Source organism: Capricornis sumatraensis, chromosome 8 (assembly GCF_032405125.1).
Source record: "Capricornis sumatraensis isolate serow.1 chromosome 8, serow.2, whole genome shotgun sequence".
NCBI lineage: Eukaryota > Metazoa > Chordata > Mammalia > Artiodactyla > Bovidae > Capricornis > Capricornis sumatraensis.
The window spans coordinates 100404811-100431242 of NC_091076.1; the positions used below are offsets into that span (position 1 = coordinate 100404811).

Sequence of the window (26432 nt, forward strand, 5' to 3'; positions counted from 1 at the left end):
CCTCTTAACAGAAGCTGTGGTGGTTTAGTCATTAAGTCATGTCTGATTCGTGTGACCGCATGGACTGTAGCCCTCCAGGTTCCTTTGTCCATGGGATTTCCCAGGCAAGAATATTGGAGAGGGTTGCCATTTCCTTTTTCAGGGGATCTTCCCAAACCAGGGATTGAACCTGTGTCTTCTGCACTGCAGGCAGATTCTTTTACTAGAAGCTAGGAGTTTGTTTTTCTAAAGGCCTACCCAGGGTGATTCCTTCAGTCTAATTTTATTCAGTGTTTGGCTTGCCGCTCAAAAAGCTTGTGAACTAACTGATATAAATCTGAGAAACCAGACTGGTAGGTTTGAATAACTATGCTAAATTCTTCGGCAAATCTACCAAGGTCCTCAGTTACTTTTGGAAACTTTTAACTGTGTGTGGCAATTCAGCCTTTGTCAAGGGAACATAAGTAATGGGTCTTACTTACTTACATAAGTAATGGGTCTATTTGGACCCTCAGAAGATTTCTCTGTATTTTTTTAGTTAATTATTTTATTTATTTATTTGTGCCAGATCTAAGCTGCAGCACTGAAAGGTCTTTGATTTTCATTGTAGTATGTGAGACTTTAGTTGTGTTATTCAAACTCTTAGTTGCTGCATGCAAATTCTTAGTTGCAGAGTGTGGAATCTAGTTCGCTGACCAGTCATTGTGCCTGGGCCCCCTGCATTGGGAATGTGAGGTCTTACCACTGGACCACCTGGGAAGCCCCAGAAGTTTTCCCTTTAAAGGGCAGTTTCTGATAGAGGGTGGCAGAGACTGAGTCAAAGAAGCAAGGGGAGGGGGAGTTGGGGGATGCATGAGCTGATACCAGGGACAAAGAAGTGGGAGGGATGAGCCTGAGGCTTCAGAGCCATTTTGTCTTTGTTTGCCTCTGATGGTATAATTATTGTATTTGCAGAGAGACAACTTTAAATTCCTGATAATGTTTGGAAGCCTCAAAATAGCAATCAACAGAGGCACCCAATTTAATTTTGATAATTTCAGAGTCATGGCTGTCTAGTAGTTTTAAGAAAGGGAAGCTTGGGGAGTCTGAAAGTTCTCCATAATGGCCAGTGATGTTCTAAATTACTTTGGGTTAAAATTTGTCCATTTCTTTAGAAACATGCATGAGAAGGGACTGTGGTTTTTAAACATAAAATCAGACAGGGTCTTTAAATGTGGGGTACCCTCAAGACAGTTTAGATAACTGGGATCCCGTTTTCTGGAGGTTTCTTTTTTTCTCTCTCTCTCTAAAGCAAAGGGAGCAATTCTTAAACAGCCTGCAGGCCAAATAGCAGCACAGTTCCAGTTGGGACAGCTCGATCCCAAAAGAATCAGGCCAAAGGCCGAATGGCACAGTTCCAAATAGAAACAGCCCAATTCCAAAAGGAATTGGACCGAAGGCCAGCACAGTTCCAGTTGGGACAGCCTGATTTCAAGTAAGGCTGAAGTGCCAAATGAGTGCTCACAGACAGAGCAAAGCCTTAACAAAAAGGGTAAAGCCTTTAAACATATCCCAGATAAAGCTTTTGAGAGTTCTAAATGCACTAAGAGTGGAGCTCCAATCCAGGAGAAAACCTTCCCCTTAAACTCCAGGGGTGACTAGAAAAATAGTAAGCCCTGTAGACTTAGTGAGTACACACCCTTTTGCTCACCAGCCCCAGGGTTGTCAGGAGTCTGCTGTGGATCTTGGTGGGACCTCCAGTGTTAACCTAAAACTTACTTTTTGTCAGCAAAATGAGTTTATTCAGGAGCAACAAAGAATTCCAATTTGGGACATACAACTGTGGTGAACCACATGCAAGTCAGTGAGTTCAGTCTCAGCCATGTCCAACTCTTTGTGACCCCAGGGACTGCAACACACCAGGCCTCCCTGTCCATCACCAACTCCCAGAGCTTCCTCAAACTCATGTCCATCGAGTCAGTGATGCCATCCAACCATGTCATCCTCTGTTGCCCTCTTCTCCTCTTGCCTTCAATCTTTCCCAGCGTCAGGGTCTTTTCCAGTGAGTCAGTTCTTTGCATCAGGTGGCCAAAGTATTGGAGCTTCAGCTACAGCATCAGTCCTTCCAATGAATATTCAGGACTGATTTCCTTTAGGATGGATTGGTTGGATCTCCTTGCAGTCCAAGGGACTCTCAAGAGTCTTCTCCAACACCACAGTTCAAAAGCATCAATTCTTTGGCGCTCAACTTTCTTTATAGTCCAACTCTGACATCTATACATGTCTATACATGACTACTGGAAAAGCCCTAGCTTTGACTAGACGGACCTATGTTGGCAAAGTAATGTCTCTGCTTTTTAATATGCCACTTAGGTTGGTCATAGCTTTTCTTCCAAGGAGTAAGCGTCTTTAAATTTCATGGCTATAATCACCATCTACAGTGATTCTGGGGCCCAAGAAAATAATGTCTGTCCCTGTTCCCATTGTTTCCCTGTCTATTTGCCATGAAGTGATGGGACTGAATTCCATGATCTTTGTTTTTTGAATTCTGAGTTTTAAACCAGCTTTTTCACTCTCTTCTTTCACTTTCATCAAGAGATTCTTTAGTTTCTCTTCACTTTCTGCCATAAGGATGGTGTCATCTGCGTATCTGAGGTTATTGGTATTTCTCCCTGCAATCGTGATTCCAGCTTGTGCTTCATCCAGTTTGGATTTCACATGATATACTCTGCATAGAGGTTAAATAAGCAAGGTGACAATACACAGCCTTGACGTACTCCTTTCCCGATTTGGAACCAGTCTGTTGTTCCATATCCAGTTCTAACTGTTTGTTGCTTCTTGACCTGCATAGTCCTGTAAAGCAAATGGTCCAAGTCTGGTTCTAACTGTTGCTTCTTGACATGCAAGTCAGATAAAGCAAAAGAGAGAAAACCTTTTTATAGAGGAGTAGGGGACCTTGTGGGGAGCTGTTACAGAGTCCTTTGGAGGAAACTGGGAGTTCAAAGTGTAGTGATTTTTCATTGGCTGAACTGTAATGATCTCTCATTGTCTGGGCTGCTGCCAGGCAAAGAGAGTATCTTCCTTCTCCTTGTGGCAGTAAGGCAATGTCACTTCCGTCTGGAGATCCAAAGTAGTCTCTTCTGTTAGGATCTGTATTTACATGAGTGAGGTAAGAATAAGGGCTCCGCTTCTGGCCTCCTGACTCCTGTCTTAGTGAGTTCAGTTCAGTTCAGTCGCTCAGTTGTGTCTGACTCTTTGCAACCCCATGCATCGCAGCACGCCAGGCCTCCCTGTCCATCACCAATTCCCGGAGTTCACTCAGACTCAACGTCCATCGAGTCAGTGATGCCATCCAGCCATCTCATCCTCTGTCGTCCCCTTCTCCTCCTGCCCCCAATCCCTCCCAGCATCAGAGTCTTTTCCAATGAGTCAACTCTTTGCATGAGGTGGCCAAAGTACTGGAGTTTCAACTTTAGCATCATTCCTTCCAAAGGATACCCAGTGCTGATCTCCTTCAGAATGGACTGGTTGGATCTCCTTGCAGTCCAAGGGACTCTCAAGAGTCTTCTCCAACACCACAGTTCAAAAGCATCAATTCTTCAACGCTCAGCTTTCTTTACAGTCCAACTCTCACATCCATACATGACTACTGGAAAAATCATAGCCTTAACTAGACAAAGTAATGTCTCCGCTTTTGAATATGCTATCTAGGTTGGTCATAACTTTCCTTCCAAGGAATAAGCGTCTTTTAATTTTGTGGCTGCAATCACCATCTGCAATGATTTTGGAGCCCCAAAAAATAAAGTCTGATACTGTTTCCACTGTTGAGTTACCCTTGGTTAATTTTCACAAGAGAGAGTTTCAAAATTGAAGAAAGAATTGAAGTCTACTTTTGATTGTGTTCTATTAAGCAGCCTTTTTTGAAAAAAAAAAACAAAAAAAAAACAGTTTTATTAAAGATGCTGAAGAAGACCTGGATAAACAGAGGTATAGTATTTCCACTGATAGGATATCCATACTCTAGTATGTCTACTAGAGTTCACTTTTTTGAGGACATCCAGTTTTCAAATAGATGAAAATTCTAACACATTTTTTCATGGAGCTAGACAAGCTGGATTTTAGGTTCATGTGGATGAACAAACGAGCAGAACACCAAAGGTGATCCTGCTGGTCTTGGAGGGTCTCTGGGGAGGTGGGAGGCTGCTGTGGCTCTCTGTGGGGACAAGGACACTGGTGGCGGAGGTACTCACCAGGGTGAGCTCTGCTGGAGGCCAGCCACCACCCCAGCACCAAGACCCAGCCCCACCCAACAGCCTGTAGGCTCCAGTGCTGGGACGCCTCAGCTTAAATATAATGATTAACACTCTTTCTAAACTTTTGTATACTCATCAACCTGAAATGCCAAGAACTATGATTTTTGCGTTAAAATCTTGCACTGTTCTTGTATTTCTGTCCATTTCTCCTTCCCTTCCTTACCACTGTGTTGTGTCAGTTTTCACGCCATGTTACGTAGAGCAGAAGTGCTCATGCCAGTTATAGTTCATCAAGGTTCATATTATTCAGTGTCCTTTCTGATATCTGATAACATTTTAATAATATTTCTTTAACAAGTGTTAAAAGATAATCTTCAGGGAGAAGTAAGATATGACTGTCAAACAGATATGAAAGCCAGCACATGTTTAGAATTTTCCCCTGTTCATTGAACAGTGAGGAAACCAGTCAAATGTTATAACCAATTCAAGGAAAAATCAAAAGAGCAAATGCATATGGAGTAAAGGAATTGAATTGCAAATAGAGGCAGAACCAGTCTCTCTAAAGGGAGGAGGGGGAGCCCATGAAAAAGCCAAGGGACAAGGTATAGTCTGCATGTCCAGTGGCTTCCAGAGTTGTAAAGTAACTCAGGTACCGTGAGAGGCAAGACCCTGATAGCTCCTCAGGATGTGCAGTAGGCAATGCAGTTTCCATAGTTTTTTTTTTTTTTTTTCCCCTTTAGTTTCTCAGCTTTTGATAAAATTCATCTGAAAGATTATTCTTGATCACGAAACAAGGCTGGTCTCATTTGGCCTGATTGTTTCTGTATGTGCAGGCAGAGTGTTAATCCATCATGTTGGCCCTCTTGAGTTTGCTTTGCTGGAAGTTCCCGTCAGGATTTCAGGTTGGACTTTTGAAAGCGTCTTATTTGTTGTCCTGAGTCCAGGAAGCCAAGAACCCACCATGTTTCACCAGAGATTATTTCAAGCAAATTCCTTTTTTTCTTGAGGTTTCCAGAATATCCTGAGGCTCCTGGACCTGCCAGGAGATGAACTTCCTTATCCCCCTATAAGGCTGGCACCTGGCAGTTTTCCAGGGAGGGCCTTGTGAGCCTCAATCCCTGAGCTGCAGATCCTTACACATGCTGGGTTCTGGTGATTGAATGAGTATCATTCTTCCCTGTGGCCACCAGGCAAGGCCTTGGCTGCACAATCCATGTTGCCAGTCAAATCCAGGTAGAAACAAGATTTCCTTTGAACCTACACAAATGATTATATTGCCAGGAAAGGAAGAATACTCAACAAGAGTTAACAAGTTCTGGAGAACTTAGACTTAAGAGACCAAGATACCACTTAGAAATGTTTCATTTCAGTTTAGAAAACCAGAGACCACTAAATTTGTATGGACTACAGATAGCTTAAGGGTTTCCCAGGTGGCTCAGTGGTAAAGAATCCACCTGCCAGTTCAGGAGATACAGGATACACGAGTTCAATCCCTGGGTCAGGAAGATCCTCTGGAAAAGGAAATGGCAACCCACTCCAATATTCTTGCCTGGGAAATCCCATGGACAAAGGAGCCTGGCGGGCTACAGTCCATGGGGTTGCAAAGAGTCAGACACGACTTAGCGACTAAAACCACCACAGACAGCTTAAGGGGAAAGAGAAAGGGTTCCTTGTGTATCTAGAAAGAGCATTAAAGTCACATGTACAGTGTTCCCAGCAGCAGCTGCATTGTCCCTCGTCGGTCCCTTCAGTCCTAGGTGATTAATCCTTATTCCACTCCGTCTTGGTTCTGAAATCTCAACAATCCATCTGCTTCTTTACTAGAGTTCTGGAAATCCTGAGTCAGGCCACTGGATGGCCTCACGGTGGTTTAAGCAATGCCCATGACAGTGTTTTCCCACTGTGCTGGCCTGACTCTCTTTTTTTCTTCTTTTTTTTTTTCTTTTCATTAAAGTAAAACAAACTCTTTGTAGCTGTTCACTGAAGAGAAAATGCACAATCTAAAAGTGCAGAATTCAGTTTTATTCAAGAATATTCCTGAGGACTACAGTCTACTGTTGCTGAAGCTGAAGCTTCAATACTTTGGGCACCTGGTGCAAACAGCCAGCTCATTGGAAAAGACCCTAATGCTGGGAAATATTGAAAGCAGGAAGAGAGGAGGACGATAGAGGATGAGCTGGTTGAACAGCATCACTGATGCAATGGACATGAACTTGAGCAAACTCCAGGAGATGGTGAGGGATAGGGAAGCCTGATGTGCTACAGTCCATTGGAAAGAGTCAGACACAACTTTGGCAGCTGAACCACAACAACAGTCCAAGAAGGCAGCCTATCTGATGGCTCTGAGAGACTGTTCCAGAGAGGTCAAGGAGAACAGGATATGAAGGAGTTTTTGCTAAAACAATATATATGTAGCCAAACATCGAAGGATTACTATTAATCACACAAAAAAACGAGACATCTCAAGGATTTTAGTGCCTTTGTATATATGGGAAGATGCAAGAATCTGGGCCCGTTGAAACTGTTCCTCTGATGTGCATCTGAACTATCTAGGGCCAATATCCTGTTTTTGTCCATTCTGAATCCCATTAGGGTGCACAGTTGGGACAGCTGCAGCAGCTGATTGCTTGGTGGCAGGCAATATTCTCTGTTTATTGAAATGGCAGACCACATTTCTTTTTGTCCACATGGATGACAAAGACATAATATGGCCATGGTTAACTTATACTACTGATAATTTGCAAAAGTGAAAGATCTGATGGGAGTTCATAACAATAAAAGTGCCACTGAGAAGTTATATTTGGTTGTTTCTGTGTCGTGCAAAACAAAGCCACGCCCCGAAAAAAGTTTTAGATAAAGTTAATCTAAGATGTTTATGCCTGTTTTTAAAGAAGACTGTGAATACTATATCTGATTTCTAAAAATCAATGAACATAATTTTTATAGAGAGAAAGTTCCTGAGATATAACACAAAATAATCCTGAAACATAATGTACCATGAATATACCAAGAATATCAAGCAGAGAGTCAGGAGTTGTGGGGCAGGTCCTGACCATCTGCATATTAACTATGAGATATGAAGGCACAGCTGCAAACTCCTGGCCTCCAAAACGCTGGATTCAAGTTAAAGAAGTAAGGTTGTGACCAAGTAAATATTTAAAACAGTGACTGAGTCTACCAACTTTTAAGCTCTATGCCCCTATTCCCTCATGGCACTGGGCAGACACTTTAGGACTCTGATGAAGAAAAACCTGACAGGCACCCAGGACCCTGACAGATCGCTAGAAAGTTCCTCAAACACATGATATGAACAACATTTTACCAACAAATATAAAATGGGATTGGCTGAACATTTCTTTGGACTCAGCAATTCTTCTCGTGAAACTCATGAATAATAATACTTCAAATAAACCTAATTATTTCTAACACTTCTATTATAAGAACAAATCTGTGATTTTTCTAAGGCACAAAGATACTTTTAGGTGAGAAGAGTATCCTGGAAGTTTTATCTCATTTTTACCCCTAGGATTCAGTTTGAAAAGGAAAATTATCAAAGGCTATCAGGAGATTTGAACACTAAAATAGGATCATGGATGCCTGGGAAACAACAGTATTTGTCTACTCAGGTGAAAGTGACAATAAGCATTTAAAAATAAACACAGAAGTTAATGTCATTGTAAAGAACTTTAGCTCTCCCATAAGCGAGGTAGCTTTGTTCATTTGTTTTTAATAATGAAACTTAATAAAGTCAACATAAAGTAAAGAAAACTATTCTGGTCTTCTAGTACGCTTGCCTGGAAAATCCCATGGATGGAGGAGCCTGGTAGGCTGCAGTCCATGGGGTCACTGAGAGTTGGACACGACTCAGTGACTTCACTTTCACTTTTCACTTTTCACTTTCATGCATTGGAGAAGGAAATGGTAACCCACTCCAGTGTTCTTGCCTGAAGAATCCCAGGGAGCCGGCGGAGCCTGATGGGCTGCCGTCTATGGGGTCGCACAGAGTCAGACACGACTGAAGCGACTTAGCAGCAGCAGCAGCAGCAGCAGACATTTTATGTATATGGAAGCATGCATCATGTGACCTTTTATGTCTGGCTTCTTTCACTGAACATAATGTTTTTGAGGTTTGATCACACTGTAGTGTGTATCGGTGCTTCATTCCTTTTTATGGCTGGATAATATTCCCTGTGTAGACAGACTACACTCTGTTTATCCGTTCATTAGTAATAGACGTTTGGGGTGTTTTGTTTTTTTTTTTTCTGTCTTTTGGTTACTGTGAATAATACTGCTATGAAAATTCTCGTACAAGTTTTTGTTTAGACTTGTTCTCGGTTCTTTAGATACATACCCAAAAATGGAATTGCTGCAGTGACGTGGTAATTCAATGTTTAACTCATTGAGAAGCCACCAAACTGTTTTTGACTGTAGCTGCATCTTGCTTTCCCACCAGTAATATATAAGGTTCTGATTTTCCACATCCTCAACAACACTTACTTCCTGTCTTTTTGTTTTTGTGTTTTTTTTGGCTGTACCTGTAGCATATGGAACTTCCCTGACCAGGGATTGATCCCGTGCCCTCTGCAGTGGAAGCACAGATTCTTAACCACTGGACCACCAGAGAAGGTCCTCTGTCTTTTTTATTTTAGCCATCATAGTAAGTGCAAAGTAGTATCTCATTGTGATTTTGATTTTGCGTGTCTTTAATGACTAATGATGTTGAGCATCTTTTCATTGGCTTGTTACCCATTTCTGTAACTTCAGAATTGATAGCCTTTAAACTTAGGTATTATAAACTAAGGAAAGTATATTCATTTCCAAATATTGTTCTTCATACGTCTTTCTATCACCTGGAAAAAACATACATTACTTTAGGCCTTATCTCAGAAGGACCATGGTGGCAAAACTAATTTCATAACTACTCAGATGTTAATAACACGCAATATGCCCATCGTCGTTATCTTTAAATGAATGGGGAAATAAGCTTTTGAGAAATTTCTCTGCTTCAGTTTCCAACATTGTAAATAGCAATAGTTATTAACCAAAAACAGTAAAACAACCAGTAATTTTACCCACCAAAAGACTTTATTTAGGAGCATCAAAGAATTGCAATTTGGGACATGCAGCTACGATGAACCACTTGCAAGTATGTTGAGGCAAATGAGGGGAACCTCTTTTATAGAGAAGGGGAAGTTGGGAGGAGCTGTTAAAAACAGAGTCCATTGGAACAAATTGGAACTTCAAAGCACAGTGGCTTTTATTGGCTGGGCCATTGCCAGGCAGGGATAAAATCTTCCTCCAGCTGCCAGCAGTGTTACTTCCTTCCAGAGATGCAAGGTGGTCTCTTCTGTGAGAGCTCCCCTTCTGGCCTCCCAACTCCATTTTAGTGAGGATCCCATGATTAATTTTCACATAAATCACACACACACACACCAAAAAAAAAAAAAAAAAAAGTCAGGGTCCTCAATAACCTTGTATTTAACCAAATTAATTCATTATTCTGACAAACTTATTTCAATGGTAATTTCTCTCTTGTAGTATGTCAGCTTAAATATAAATTTCTAAGGTTTTCAGGTAACATGACCCAAACTGAGTTAACAAATGAATGTTCATTTGATGCCTAGGTCATATCTGATTAAGGCAGACTGCTGAAGCATTGATTACAAGAATAATCCTCGAGCATACACGTGTAGACTTTTGCTTCTTATTTTTCCATGCTACAGAGAGGGTATGTCTTTGGGTCTGTTAATGGATGTGCTCATGTCTGCCACTCTGAGAAGCTGTGTCAGGCTATGTGCCTTTGTGGAATATTTCTGTGTGTTCTGGAGTCGGCTGAAATGCTGCCGTGTGTTGCACAGTTCACACGTGTCCATTCACCACCCCCACCCAAATTCTCTTAAAAGAGAAGTGACTTTGGTTTTAAAGATGCACATGCTGTTCTTCTTGAGTATTTGTTTTCAGCATAGGAGGAACCCAAGTGATAGGCACACAACGGATAAACTCCCTTTCCCTCATTTCGTTTATAGGGAAGCCGCCTCATCACCCCTTCCGCACCCCTGAGGCACAGGGCTCAGGTGAGGCTCCTGATGTATGCTTGGGACAGTGGCAACCCTGCCTCACAACTCAGGTAAGAGTCCTTTATCTAAGAAATTTTTTTTAATAAACTTTTTACTGATTGCTCAAATACTGCATTTTAATAACAGAAACTTTAGAATATGGTGAACACAATTTTAAAAGCTTCCAGTTTTCAGCACTTCAGCATAGTTAGCAGTAACTTATCAGTGTATTCAGTTCAGTTCAGTCACTCAGTCGTGTCCGACTCTTTGCGACCCCATGGACTGCAGCATGCCAGGCCTCCCTGTCCATCACCAATTCCCAGAGTTTACTCAAACTCATGTCCATCGAGTTGATGGTGCCATCCAACCATCTCATCCTCTGTCCCCTTCTCCTCCCGCCTTCAGTTTTCTCTGGACAGATTGATGGACAGAGTCTTTTCAAATGAGTCAGTTCTTCACATCAGGGGGCCAAAGTATTGGAGTTTCAGCTTCAGCATCAGTCCTTCCAATGAATATTTAGGGCTGATTTCCTTTAGGATGGACTGATTGGATCTTGTAGTCCAAGGGACTCTCAAGAGTCTTCTCCAACACCACAGTTCAAAAACATCAGTTCTTTGGCGCTCAGCTTTCTTTAGAGTCCAGCTCTCACATCCATACATGACTACTGGAAAAGCCCTAGCTTTGACTATACAGACCTTTGTTGGCAAAGTAATGTCTCTGCTTTTTAATATGCTCTCTAGGTTGTTCATAACTTTTTTTCTAAGGAGCAAACATGTTTTAATTTCATAGCTGCAGTCACCATCTGCAGTGATTTGGAGCCCCCAAAAATGAAGTCTGTCACTGTTTCCACTGTTTCCCCATCTATTTGCCATGAAGTGATGGGACCAGATGCCATGATCTTAGTTTTTCAAAGTTATGAAGTATATCGTATATGTATTTTATTATATAGCTTTACCTACCTAGGTATTGTTTTCTAAATCTTTACCGATATAAGAGGTTTAAAATGCATCTTCTAAACATTTCTTATATCCTGAGAGTGTTCAAATTTTTAATCTGTTCATCATCCATTTGTATTTCTTCTCTTGTGGGTTATTTATTCATGTTTGATGCCGATTTTCTACTTGGGTGTTTGTACTTTTCTTTATATATACTAATCCTTATCTGTTGGATGACTTGTACACTGTGTAGTTTGTCTTTTCAGTTTATTTAAAATAAATAGTCAAATAACAGATAGATGGCCTGTTACACCATGAGATGACATGTCAAGCTCCATCCTGGGTAAGAGGCACAGGTGGGTGAGGGTGGGATGAGGGGCTGGTAAGGAGGAGTGAGGCTGGGATGGTGGCTGGATCATAATGGGTGGGAGTTGGGAGGGCGTCGTGCGAGTCAGGATTCCCTAAAGAGTTTGAGGCCTGGACAGCAGCTGGGGATGGAGATTTGATGGATGGACTTAAATATGAGATGATCCTTTGCCATTCCCACGCCTACATTCAGTCTGAGCTCGCACATCTAGATGTGGAGTTTGAGAAAGAAGTCTTCAGCAAAGTGCAGGGGTTCTGAGTCACTAGCACAAGGTCAGCCAGGAATGGGTCAGGGGGACAGAGAAGCCTAGGGAGGCAGTGTGCCAGACCAGGAGACACTGGCCTGAGAAGCAGAAGGGCTGGCTCTGAGAGGGGCCCAGGAAGCCAGTGTTTCCCACCAGCAGACTCCTCCACTGACAAAAAGCCTGTGGAGGATGTATTTGGGAAGAAGGAAAGAGCATAGAAAGAAGAAATGCAGGATCACTGAGGCCTAGGCACCCTGGGCTGGGCCTCACCTGGGCGGGTCTGCTGGAACCCGATAGGCTTTGTTCCAGACTCCTCTCATGTGCGTGCACACAGACACTCAGAGTCCTTCCCTCTTCGCCATTCATGGAAAGTGGTATTAAAGCATTGAAGTAGCTGCCTGTCTGAGCTGCTTGTACCTTTCAAGTCATCTGCATTAATCTAATTTAAATTAGTTTAATTAATTTAAGTCTCTAAATGTGTGTTATTAGAAGAAATCTCTCCCAAATCATCAAATAAATGTGCCTGCTACCCTCTGTGGTGAAACACATATACTCTTATCTAGACCTCCATTTCTTTCTAGTAAAGTAGTTTATTAAACTTTATCAATCTCTTTCAAACTACAAAGCTATTCATTACATCCAGTGAAATAACTCATCTTAAAATTCGAGAAAGGAAAACTCTTTGAGATCCTCTTTTTTTGGTTCCTCTTTACTTCCACTAGTAAATGGTGCTGTGTAGGAAGAAACAGGAAGAACGTACAGAAAAGAATGCCTATAGTTCAAGAAGAAAAAGACAGATAACCAGTAGAAAAATAAGCAAAGGATAACAATCAGAAGGGGCTTCCCAGGCAGCTCAGTGGTAAAGAATCCACCTGCAAATGCAGGAGACACAGGAGACACTGGTTCGATCCCTGGGTCGGGAAGATCCCCTGAAGGAGGAAATGGCAACCCGCTCCAGTATTCTTGCCTGGAGAATCCCATGGACAGAGGAGCCTGGCAGGCTGCAGTCCATAGGGTCGGGTCACAAAGAATCGGACACGACTAAGCAACTGAGCACGCACACACGCAACGTTCAGAAGCCATTGAAGAAGAAACTCGTTGAGTCAGTCAACAAACATGAGAAAGTTGCTCACTATCACTGCCAGCCAGACACTGAAAGTTAAAACCAAAAGATATGCGTGCATCACTCAGCTCACAATCCAAACGTAAGCTTGAGCAGGAGAAGCGGCCCCCGCAGGTGGCCCTCTGCACTGGGCCCTCTGCACAGTCCGGGGCTTCGGTTCTCCTCAGCTCCCCCTCCCAACTGCTTTTCCACAGGCCTCCCCTCAGAGGGCAGATGTGAGTGTTCAGGCCGCAGGGGGCCAAAGTGGCCTCAGCTGTGCATTGAAGATGTGCCACAAAGGAGAGCTGCAGGGCCCCTCACCCTGTGCCCGGCGGGGCACCACAGGAAGGTTATGTGACTGTCAGGTACTTGGAAAGGGACTTGGATCACCATCTCGAGGCCTGTTAAGTTCATACTGGCTGGTGGAAGCACAAACACGTTCTCCACTTTTGGCTCATCACAGAGCTGACTCCCTAATATCAGAAATGTGGGGAAGGTGTTTCTTCCTAATCCTGAGGGAAAACCCAGTAACACACCCCATCAAAGCCCCACAAACACTGAGAACTCAGTAACACGCCCCATCAAATCCCCACAAACACTGAGTTTCTTGTACTTAAATTTCCACAACAGGACCCTAGGAAAGCCAAGAAAGAATGTTTCTCCGAATGCTCAGTAAAGAGCCAAGCCCGCCTGGCACAGACAGTCTGCAGAAAGGATGCTCGGCCAGGCTGCACGGCAGGTCCAGGACTGGTATGCAGGACCCACCAGGGCCAGCTCTTCATGCGGCCCTTTTCCCTGCTCGGGAAGCACCCAGAACTGGAGCATTTAGTGTTGCAGAGAGTGGCCACTGCCTGAGTGTCTTCACCTCAGGGCCTTGGCCCTGATTTCCAGGCCCATCTCCCTCACCATCCTGTTTCTTTGGCGGGGAGGTTGGCCGCACTACATGGCTCGTGGGGTCTTAGTTCCCTGACCAGAGATTGAACCCAGGCCCTTGGCAGTGAAAGTCAGGAGACCTAACCACTGGACCGCCAAGGAATTCCCCATGTTCCATGTTTGAATGTCCAGAGCTTCTTGGGCCAGGTTCACTGTCTTATCACCCCGGGAGGGCAGGGAGAGAGGGTGGCTTTCAAGGATAATTCTCTTTACTCTCTTTCACAGAGACAGCACAGGAGCTCCACAGTGACTTGCAGATCAGCTCCTCAGAAAGAAAATCGGTCCCCAAAGCCACGCCTGGCTCAAGAATTCCAGGAGGAAACTGGCCACCACACCCGGACGTCCTCGTCACTCGCCAGCAGTTCCCTCCAGGACACATGGAAGTTGTTGGACCTGGGATCCAGCCCTTCTGGCCTCACTTCTCAGGATGACTCACCTCCAGGTAGGCCACTACTCTGTCAATCCGGATACTGGCCATGAGAACTGCAGTCCTGTCCTCTTTTACCTGGTGCCTGAGCGTCCCCCAGGGAAGGCGTGTGTCTCCCAGGCCCACGTCCAGCTGACCACATGACCGCATCTACTGAGAGTGGAGACCACGGGTCACAAGGACCCTCAGCCCGCAGGGGGTGGGTGCAGTGTGGTCCGTGTGTGATTCTAGTGGGGGCAAGCGTTCTGTGTTCTGCTCAGCCTCAGGAGGCCGGGCAGCCCATGAAGAGTGTGTCTTTGGCCCCCTGGAAAACTTGCTCCCGCTAATGTCACTGTGAGGTAATCAGGAAAATTCATCCGAGGGGCCACCACCTTTGGGGGAACTGCGTGAGACCGAGGTGTAGCAAGCATGGTGGGTGAAAGGGAGGCTGTTTGAAGGCTGGGGTGGGGGAGGGAGCTTGGAGCGCCTTGCAGATCAGCATGCGGCTAGCATCCTCATTCTCAGCCTTGATGCGTGACTGCCTCCCGCTGTGCCCAGTGTGCCAGTGGGCATTTTAGGTTATTCCCGATCCTTTGCCATTACAAATAATGTTACAGTGAATTAGCTTGTACATGCTATAATGCATGAATTAAAGCATAAATGTAAATTCCCAGAGAGGGGATTGTTCTTTCCAAAGGTATGTGCATTTCTGGCTTCCCTGGTGGCTCAGCAGTAAAGAATCCACCTGCCAATGCAGGAGACACAGGTTCGATCCCTGGGTCGGGAAGATCCCCTGGAGAAGGGATCCAGGGGATCCAGTATTCTTGCCTGGGAAATCCCATGGACAGAGGAGCCTGGCAGGCTGCAATGCATGGGGTCGCAAGAGTCAGACACAACTTAGCAACTAAGCCACCACCACCACATGTGCCTGTCTAGTTTGGGAAGATATTGTTAGTTGGGCTCCATCAGACAGTAGCAGTTCACACCCACCCAGCAGAGGCTGAGAGGGTGTCTTTCTCCAGACCGTCTTCAGCAGTGTCATCGAACTGTAATCTTTGCCAGTCTGATAGGTATCGATTTACTTCGTATTTTACCTGTTAGGAGGTTGTGCATCTTTTCACATGTTTGAATTATGTCTTTTCCTTTTCTTCAGCTCTCTGCTTATTGGTTTATTGGGTTTATAATCTTTTTCTTATTGATTTGTATGAGCTCATTATATTTAATGGAAGTTAGACCTTTCTGAGATATAAATTGCAAATATTTTCCTACAGTTTTTCATTTGTTCTTTTACTTTGCCTATGGTGGCTTTTTGTCATGCACATTTTTTAAAATGTAGTCTAACTTATGTTCTTGTTTTTAATCCTTTCTGGGGTTTTTGCTGTACCTAGGTCTTTTCCATTTCAAGATGAAAGATTATTCTGCCACAATTTCTTCTAACACAGTTATAGTTTCCTTTTTTCATATCTAAATCCATGATCCATTTGGAATTTTATCACACTTGTAGGTTATGAAATAGGAACCAAACTTTATTTTTTAACCCCAGGTGGCAATTCACATATCTTCCCCATCCCCAGCAATTACTGAGTAACTCACGTTTCCCCACTTGTTTGAAATCCTACGTTCACTATAATATTAAATGTTTCGTGTGTACTTGAGTCCCTGGGCTCTTGTTCTTTCCCGTGGTTCATTGGTCTCAGTCCGTGCACATGCAGTGCTGTTTGGATTGTTACCACTTCCTGGTCCCTCATAATGTCTGCTGACTTTGACTCTCCAATTATGCTTCTTAGAGTTTTCCTGGTAATTCTCACTTAATTTGTTTTTTACTTTTCCTGTACAGCCTTTAGTCCCAGCCCCGAAACTCTGTGTGACTCTTCTCAGGATTTGTTAGTCTTGGGCCTGCGTCCGGAAGGAGCCGAGTCCTCCTGTTAGTCTGAGTTCTGCTCCCTGGGGCAGCAGTCACCCCTGTGATGCCTTCAAGTAGTCTCCTCCGATGCAGACTGGTCTGTTCTCCTCACATCTCCTGCCCAAGCTCATGAATCTGAGAAGCTGCTGCTTCAGTGTATATATTTTTAAAGCCATACTGTCTTATACGTGTATAATTTTATTTACTTATTTTGGCCATGCTGGGTCTTCGTTGCTGCCTGGGCTTTTCTCTTAGTTGCAGCAAGCTGGGACTGTTCTCCAGTTGAGGTGCCTGGACTTCTTTCTGTGGTTGCTTCTCACTGCACGCACTTACTGCAGAGCACAGACTCTAGGGTGCACGGGCTTCAGTAGCTGAGCTCCTGGGGTCTAGAGCACAGGCTTGATAGAAGTGGCACATGGGCTTCGTTGCTCCAAGGCCTGTGAGATCTTCCTGGATCAGGGTTGGAACCCTTGTCTCCTGCACTGGCAGGCAGATTCTTCACCACTGAACTATCAGAGAAGCCATTCAGTACATTTTAAATTCAGGAAAGTCTTTGCTGTACTTTTCATTGACTCTGTTGGAAGTTTTTGGTAAATGTTCATTGCCATTTTGCTGGTTTCCTTCCTCCTTTTTTCTCATAGTACTTTTGTACCTTTATTCCCCCTCATCTTTAAAAGAGGTAATTTTCCCTCTACCAAGTATCTGTAGGAAATGTGTGTGGGAAAAGAGACCAGGGACATTGTCCTGTCTAGCAGTTACGGTTTTTAAGTAAGTTTAGCCTTGGCTTATCTTTGCCCATTTTCATGAAGCTCAGCTTCTTTCCCCTCCCACCCAGACATGCTGACTCCAGTAGTTACACACAGGCTCAGTAGTTGTGACACACAGGCTTAGTTGCCCTGAGGCATGTGAAATCTTCCCAGACCAGGGCTTGAACCAGTGTCCCCTGCATTGGCAGGCAGATACTAACCACTGGACCAACAGGGAAGTCCTAGTTAGTGATTCCTAACATATTTGCATTTTGGTTAGAGACTAAGATCACTATGGTATCAGCTCTCCTGAGAGTACAGTTTTGCTCCAGCTACAGTAACTGACATGCCTGCTTCCGCCAGCGGCACCCGCTTGTAGAAAGCATGGTGCCCTTTTGTGATTCCTTTCCCTCGGTCTGAAAGCCTGTTTCTGTTCAGTGTCTCCTGCACTTCCGTTACCATGTTCCTGTATCAGCGCTGTCCTCCAACAGCTTAGTTTGGGTTTTGTCTTTAGCGTGCTTTTAAAAGTCTTTATTTCCTCCAGTCTCATCTGGGAGATCACGTTTCCTTTGCCTTCTGCCTGTTTTTAAGTTACATTCTCTATGCTTATTCTTCCTCAGTGACTAAGATTCCACTTATTTTCATTTTACCCATCCATTTCTTAAATTTATCAACCTCTATATTTTTCTAATTTTCTACTAATATCAATGAAAGCATTAGCTATTGGGCAGGAGGTGATTGTCTTTTAAACAAAAGTGAATTTGACTAAGTCCTTTGTAATTTATCCATATTTGCTTTCCAGCTATCTCATAGTAGCCTCTTAGATGTATTTTTCTTCTTCCAAGGTAATTATAAAAGAGAAGTTTTATATAGGAAACTTTGAGGCCTCTGTGTGACAGAGTATTTTTATTTGTCTCATATTTACATGTTTTAGTTGAGTATAAAACCCCAGACTTCCATTTCTCATAATGTAGCAGGCTGGGTAGCTGGATTAACACTATCACTGAGAACAATTAAAACTGCTGAATAAAAAGTAAAGACAAGCTTATGAGGCATCAGTAAACAGCAAGAGGGTAAAGAAGTCTCAAGCAAAGGCTGAGAGGAGCAACCTGAGACTGCCTTTGACCAGGGACTTCAGCCTGAAGTCTTGAAATCTGGTGGTGTCACCTCTCTGGCTTCAGAAAACAGGTGATGGTGATGAAACCCAGGCCCACCCAGGGCAGGAATGTGATGGCGCAATCCCCCCCACCTCCCAAAGCTGAAACTCCAAGGACCATAGTCTCTGTGTCCAGGTGGACAGGTAGACCCCCACCGCCATCAGGGGCCAGGGACGTGAGGACTGAGGACGTGATCTGGCACTGAGTGACAAAGGGAAGACTGTTACATATGTTAATAATTTGCCACCAAGAGTCAGTCCTCATGGCTTCGTCCCAGTTAACCCTTGAGTGCCTAGAACTTTCATTTCAAGTGATTGTGAGCTGGTGGCATCCCCAAGAACTAGCAAAAGCAAGTGGCAGCTCACTTCAGGGGGAATCACCTTTATCCCAGGCCGTAGAAAATTTGCACAGAGCAGATTCCTATGAAAAATAAGATCCCAAACACAGGGTGCAAGGCACCAGGCATGAGGCCAGCAGAAGCAGACCTGGGATGTCAGGGTATAAGTAACTGTGTTTCATAATGAAGTAAAACACCAGCAAGAAAATACATTCAAGAAGCCAAGGAAATATAAAGAAAGACCAAGCAGACTTAAAAAAAGAACCAAATAGAGGTCTAATGAATGAAAAATTATAATTACTGAAATTAAAAATTCAGTGGATGAGCTTAACAGCAGGGTATGTACTATAGAATTCATGAAATGATGTTATATGTGAATAAATTAGCCAGAGACACACAGATTTTAAAAAAAAGAAATAGAAAAGAAAGAAAAACAGGTCAGGAGCCTGGCAACTAGAGTAAGAACGTCTGACTCATGTTGGTCAGAGCTTTAGCGGGAGAGAGAAGATGGGCAGGGGCCACATTTGAAGGGATGGGGCTGAAGCAGTATGGCAAGATACTAATTTCAACCCCAGGAAGTCTATCAAATCCCAATCCAAATAATTAAAGGAAACCCACACCTGGATAGGTCCTAACAAAGCACCAGAGGTGATGAGATTGTTTTGAAAACTGGCAGAGGAAATAGACAAGTTACCCTCAAAGAGATGTGCCTGAGGAATGCTGGACTTCTCACCAGCCACAGTGGGGAGCCTGAGACAGGAAGACAGTATCTGTCTGAGCTGAGGGAAGACAGCTGTCACCCTAGAATCCCACTAAAGAGGGCAAAACAAAGACTTTTCAGACACTAAAAACTGAGCAACTTTCCCCACACATCCCTCACTGAAAAAAAAAAAAAAAAATTCCAGAGTAGGCATCAGGAAACTTTTTCGTGAAGGAGGGCCGAATGGTGAATATTTTTGGCTTTGTGACCCAATGGTCTCTCTTGCAATCTCCACCTGCAGCTCAAAAGCAGTTGCAGACAACATGTACGTGATGGGCATGGCTGTGTACCAATAAAACTTCATTGACAAACACAAGTGATAGTAATGCTGTTTCTCAAGCTGAGTACACAGGTTTTCATTTAGTTCTTTATTTTTAAAAAATTCTTTAAACAATACATGTATATTATATGTGCTTGATGTAGTTTGGGTATCTTTTATAAAGAAAAGTTTTAAAAGGGAGGGCGTGGTCAACTGGGCAGAGAGGTCAGGGAAGGTCAGGGCAGAAAAGTGTTCCATGTCACTGTGGCAGTCTTAGTGGAGTAGTGGAATGGTCATCCATCCTCTTCCTAGCTGAAGAGACTGGGGAAGAACAGGTGGACTGCTTACTGAAGAGGTCTTGCTCTGAAAAGCAGCAGTTAAAAAAGCAACATTGGGGCTTCCCTGGTGGCTCAGTGGTAAAGAATCCGCCTGCCAATGCAGCAGACAAGGGTTCAATCCCTGATCTGGGAAGATCCCACATGCCATAAAGCAGCTAAGCCCGGGCACCACTACTATCAAGCCTGTGCAGCCAGGAGCTGCAACTACTGAGCCCACACGCCGCAACTGCTGAAAACCTCTCAGCCTAGAGCCCGGGCTCCACACTACAGCGAAGAGTAGCCTCCGCTCTCTGCAACTGGAGAAAAGCCCCCACAGCAATGAAAACCCAGCTCAGCTATAAATAAATAAATAAATGTAGTTTTAAAAAAGCAACATTGGAGGAAACTGTGAAGGTGTGGCCTGCCTGTATGCAGGTGGGGAAGATGGGAGGGACAAGCCGATGCTTGTGGCTGGGGAGGAGGGCAAACTCAGGAGAGAAGTGAGGTGTGCTGAGGAGCTCGGATTTAATAGGACACGCCAGAGGCAGGAAGGCGATGGACACCCAGACTGGGAACTTTACTGACCGCACTTGACAAGCAAGTTGCCACAGCCTCACAGACGCCTGCAGAAGATGAGGAGGACTCGTCACTTGCAGCACAGCAGACAGCCAAAGGGTCTCCTCAACCCCTGTCCCACGGGCCAGGTCAGGAGTCTCAGCTGAGTGGCCCAAAATGGACAGAACACGAATCTTTTCTAGTGGGCTACAGGCACATCTGCCCTTTGCCCCAAGCGGAGTGGTACTCTCATCTTCTGAAGCTGTCAGCCATGCAGACACCCAGTGAGAGAGTCCAGAGCAGAAGCCTGCAGGGGCTGGAGGAGAACCATCCCGACAACAGGTCTGGTAGTGGGAAGAACAGGTCCCCACGGGTTCCTTTTATGTCCTCCTTTCAGTTCAGTTTAGTTCAGTTCAGTCGCTCAGTCGTGTCCGACTCTTTGCGACCCGATGGACTGCAGCACACCAGGCCTCCCTGTCCATCACCAGCTCCTAGAGTCTACCCAAACGCATGTCCATTGAGTCGGTGATGCCATCCAACCATCTCATCCTCTGTCATCCCCTTCTCCTCCTGCCTTCAGTCTTTCCCAGCATCAGGGTCTTTTCTCAGCTCTTCGCATCAGGTGGCCAAAGTATTGGAGTTTCAGCTTCAACATCAGTCCTTCCAAAGAACACCCAGGACTGATCTCCTTTAGGATGAACTGGTTGGATCTCCTTGCAGTCCAGGGGACTCTCAAGAGTCTTCTCCAACACCACAGTTCAAAAGCATCAATTCTTTGGTGCTCAGCTTTCTTCACAGTCCAACTCTCACATCCGTACACAACCACTGGAAAAACCATAGCCTTGACTAGACGGACCTTTGTTGGCAAAGTAACGTCTCTGCTTTTCAATATGCTATCTAGGTTGGTCATAACTTTCCTTCCAAGAAGTAAGCGTCTTTTAATTTTATGGCTGCAATCACCATCTGCAGTGATTTTGGAGACCAAAAAAATGAAGTCAGCCACTGTTTCCACTGTTTCCCCATCTATTTGCCATGAAATGATGGGACCAGATGCCATGATCTTCGTTTTCTGAATGTTGACCTTTAAGCCAATTTTTTCACTCTCCTCTTTCACTTTCATCAAGAGACTCTAATTCTTCTTCACTTTCTGCCGTAAAGGTGGTGTCATCTGCACATCTGAGGTTATTGATATTTCTCCCAGCAATCTTGATTTCAGCTTGTGTTTCCTCCGGCCCACCGTTTCTCATGATGTACTCTGCATATAAGTTAAATAAGCAAGGTGACAATATACAGCCTTGACATACTCCTTTCCCAATTTGGAACCAGTCTCTTGTTCCATGTCCAATTCTAACTGTTGCTTCCTGACCTATATACAGATTTCTCAAGAGGCAGGTCCTCCTTTCAAGTACAGGGCAAAGCCACGGACTCTGAGAGGGGGGGAGGTGGAGGAGGAGGTAGAAAGAGAAGTGCAAAACTATCATCTGACAGGGCCTTCCCTGGTGGCCCAGTGGCTAAGACTCTGAGCTCCCAATGCCAGGGGCCCAAGTTCCATCCCTGATCAGGGAGCTAGATCCCACATGCTGCAACTGAGAGTTCACATACCACAACTGAAGATCCCCCATGCTGCAACTAAGACCCAGCAGAGCCAAATAAATAAAATAATAAATATTAGGGAAAAAAAAAAAAAAAGAAGGGTCCCATCTGACAAGAGAAGCAGGGACAAGTAAGGGTGGTGCCATCAACCCAGCAGGGCCTGGATCAGGGGAAGAACAGCTCACTTGTGGCTGGAGGTGAAAGTGAAGACCATGATGGAGTGAGAGGAGCGTCACTGCCAGCGCCAGCCCAGAGCAGTGGAATTGGCCTGGTAGGGAGGCAGGGGTTGTGTGTATTAGTTTAAATGCTTTTGGCTTACAAGTTACAGCACAACCTGATGAAAGCGGCATTAGGCATCTTCGCAACCGTTATCTCATCATGGCACCCGTAGATAATCACAGATGGTCACTGAATGAGGAGGAGGAGCCAAAGCAGCCAGCATCTGCGTAGCCTTTCTGACAGTGTGCACATACAGCAGCAGGATGTCAAGGCCAAAGTAAATGGCTCCTCTTTTTCAAAAGCTGACTTCTCTGAGGCTCTTTTCTCCTAATGGTTTCAGGATGGCTGCAGCAGTTCCAAGCATCACATCAGAAGACCTATTTCTCTCTTCCTGCTTTTCTTCCTTTTAGTTGGAAAGGGATACGTTTCCCTAGAGCTCCTGGACTCGCTCTTCCATCTCACTGGCTGCCGGGGTCATGTGGCCTCTCTTGACCAGTCACTGGGAGACTGTCTTAGACCCTGAGAACTTGCAGCGTAGAACTAAACAGTGTTGGGATTCCTTGGCAAGAAAGCTGAGAAAGGGCTATAAGTGGGCTACAGCTGAGTGCACAGGGGAAGGTGGTGAGACACCTTCCCATAGCAGTTGAAGTTGCTACTTCTTTTTCTTTGCAGTAAAAAACTAGGAATGATTACTGCCTAGGCTTTTGGTTCACCCTGTGAAAGATTTGGTTTGATTTGGAAGAAAGATTGAAATTAATGCAGTTTAGCTGTTTTAAGCTCCCACAAAACTTCTTTATGCTCTCCTTATAATCTTGAATGTTTGAGCATGCATAACTTAACTACCTGTGATATGTCTACTTTGTAAAGAGTACTTTTTAAAACCTTATTGGTGACTCAAATGATAACCACAACTTTGGTTAAGATGTAAGCATGTTAGCATTTATGATAAAGGATGGTGTGGGTATTGGTCCTCAGTCAAGCAGTCTGGAAGCTCCATTCTGGAAAGTGGAATGTCTTGCCCTCTGCTTTTTTTTTTTTAACATTTTCAGCACATTGTGAATAGCAGACTGTGAGACCTAGCAGTCATGAACAGAGTTAAAAGTGATAATGAAATAGTTTGCCAAGTTGTGGCATCTGCATTAATAACATGAAGAACTATATGGTATTTCTCAGGACGGAGGGAGGTTTTCATGCTGAAAAGCCACACTCCTCTTGGTTTTGAAGTGAGACCAGAGCTGACCCTCCCACCTCTGCCCTTCCTCTACCTGCCCCACCTGTCCCCGCCACCCCCCACCTCCCGCCATGCCCCTGCCTCGCCACCTCCCCGCCCCGCCTTTGCCCTGCCCCTGCCCCACTCCATCCCTCCACAAGCACACAGAGCTGCCACTTGGCCGCAGCCTGACACCCTGGGCCTTGCCACACCCCAGACCCCAGGGCCACTATAACCCCTCCTCCATCCTCCTGGATCTTGGATCCGATGGGTGTGGTCTCTCCATGCCTAGCCTCCTCTCACGTCCCCACCCCTTCTTCCCCCACTTCACTCCCTCCTCTGTCCCTCCTGCCCCCCACCATTTCCTGCCCACTGTGGCTCTGGGACTCTGACCCCATCTCCCCTTCTCCCCAGACACAAGCAGCCCAGCTCCCTGCTGCACCTGAGGATACCACCCTGCCCCCCACCTTGTACAGGCAAGCAGCCCCTTGTGCACGTGGGCTCCACCTTCCTCTCCCTAGCAACCGCCTCTTCTCCGAAGCCCTCCCTCTTCACCTCCTCCAAAATTCACCCCCTGCTTGCCTCTTGTCTTCTTCCCACTTAATGCTAGTCCCAGATCACTTGCTGTTTTTCTCATTTAGCTTGAGTCTGTCCTCCTCTCTGCTGGAAAAATGTGGAGGTGGGGGCAGCTTCCTTGATCCTTGTCCCCTGGCCAGCACAGACAGGTACACAATAGGTGCTCAGTCAGGATGTGCAGAGAGAGAACTGCGAAGAATGGGAGTCCAGCAAGGCCTTGTGTCCACAGCACAAGGATCCAGAGGCTCAGGAAGTGTGTGTGATTAGAGAAACCACCATGCATTGTCTGAGAAGTATCAGATTTGAAAGACAGACTCTTCTTGGATGGAGTACTAAATATTATAAAGACAGCTGTTTTCTCCTAATTGAAGTAAACAGTTAGTGTAAGTCAATGAAATAGGGACAGAATTTCTCTTGAAGCTAAAGAAGTGGGTTTTCAAGTTTGGGAGCAATAAAATGCATGGGGAAGAGGCAGTAGGGAGACCCAGTCTGCTGATAGCTGGGGGGCAGGCACAGAGCAGAAGCCCTTCCTTCCAGAGTCTGCAAATCAGAGCCCCAGACACAGCAGGGTGGGGATGCAGCATGCTTCTGTCCTCACTGCATGCATCCAGACCATGCACTAAAATGCAGCCCAGGCCCAGCTAAATGCCTTAAATCAAACCTAAAACTACACCTAATTATAACTATTTACAAATGACTATATCAGTTGTAAAGGTTGTATCATCTTAGATGTAACTTAAAAATCACAGATTTCTAAGATATTTCTTTAACTTCAAAAATAACCCAACTAGAAAGACATTTTTAAGCAATGTGACGAAAGTCAGCCATGTATAAATAACTCATCCAAGTTGACCAGATATATGCACGGTGGCAAAAACACTCAGCCAAGGCACTACCAGAAAATACGGGCGTCTGACCTGCCAGCAAAGCAGCCCTTGGAGAGCTGACCCCGGGCCTGGAGGGGGAGGCGCAGCTGCCTGGCTCTCTTGGAGGGCATTTATTGGTGACTGTCCCAGGGGTTGTTGGAGTCATTGGCCTCCCTAGTGTCCGTGCTGTGCGTGCAGGCAGCCCAGCTCAGCACGACACCGTGGCGTCTCCCCTGAAGCAGAGGGGCTCCAGGCCTCCTCCAGCATGAGTGACACTCCGTTTGGCTAAGAAATAAACCAAACAGCGTAGAGGGTTTTCAGTGGAAATCAGCCCTCTCCGCCACCCCTCCCCTGCCCACCTGGCCTTCTGTCTGGTTCCCTTGCTCTTCTCCAGCTCTGTACTCTGTGGCTATGGAAGCTTATATTTAAATGTGTGTGTGTGTATCCTCTTGCTGCTGCTTAAGTTTCTGTATGTAGTGTTTCTCCATTTTGGTTGACACTGAGCTCACCGATCTTTTCAGTAAGCAGTTCAGTGCTCCTGAGTGTGAGTACTTCCTTTTACCTGTCTGACATTCATGGACACTTGGGTCGCTTCTAGTTTTCAGTACTGCCATGAGTCTGCTGGCGTGGGTGGTTGCTTATGGGAATGTGTAGTCAGGGGAGTGTCTAGGAGTAAAATCTCTGGGTCAAAGATGTGAGTGGTCTGAGCTCTGAGAGGTATTACCAAATCACTGTCAGAGAGTTGGTGCAATTCATGTTCATGGCCACAGGGTGTAAATCACGTCACCTCATACCTGTACTGGTAGATTTTTATCAAGCTTTTCTTTTTTTTTGCCAGTCTGATAGGTTAAAAAAATAGTATTTCAGTATGGGTTTTAGTTTGCAGTTTTCAAATTGTGGGTAAGATTGGGCATTTTACGTGTGGTTTGTGTGTTATTCAGTTTTATGCCCTTTTTTAAGGTGACCATGAACGGTGGCAACAGAAGAAAACACATATTCATTGTGGTCTTGAAGTCAGAGCACCAAGGGTAGAAAAGTGCTTTAGAAGAGGCTGTGGCCCCTGCTCTGGGGAGGGCATGGGGTGCAGGATGGGGGGAGGAGCTGGACATGATTTTTACAAATAAATGCAGTCGGAATCTTTTTTTTTTTTAAGAGTCCAGCTAGAAGCAAATGTTTGTTGAGTGCCTGCCAGGTGCCCAGCTGTGCTAAGGCAGCCACTCCCACCATAAACCCATGCCATCTAGTCAGTGGGTCCTCTTTCCAAAGGAAGACTCCAAGACCTCTGGCAGTGAGTCACCGCCCAGGCCAGCGTTCTCAAGTCCCAACCCTCTCCCCACCCCATGGAATTCCAGAGCAGAGACACCTGACCTTATCCTCAGGCAGATGGTCCAGAGGGGCCAAGGTTGTCCCAGGGGTCACACAGATAATGGGCAGAAGCTCCCAAGAAATGCAAACATTCCTTCAGAAAGGGAGGAGCCGCCTTTCCCTGCCCTGGGGGCTGGACACGCCTTCCCCCATTTCAGCATTCTGAGCGCTGCCAGCCCCACCCAGTGCCCCTGTGGCACTCCACAAGTTTCTACCAGGGGGTCTCAGACCGTCCTGAGCAGTCCATCTGTGAGCCCTACGTTCTCGTAGGTAGAGGCTCTTCCCCCTGGGTCCTCCCCACTCACTGAGGATGAA

General features: G+C 45.1%; 1 protein-coding gene across 1 annotated transcript in view; it reads left to right on the plus strand.

Moving 5' to 3' along the window:
- CCDC57 (coiled-coil domain containing 57) overlaps positions 1–26432 on the plus strand; it is a 108877-nt gene that overhangs the window by 65458 nt on the left and 16987 nt on the right. Inside the window, 2 exon segments of the mRNA XM_068977504.1 lie at positions 14074–14290; positions 26285–26338. Coding sequence (XP_068833605.1) covers positions 14074–14290; positions 26285–26338 — 271 coding nt within the window.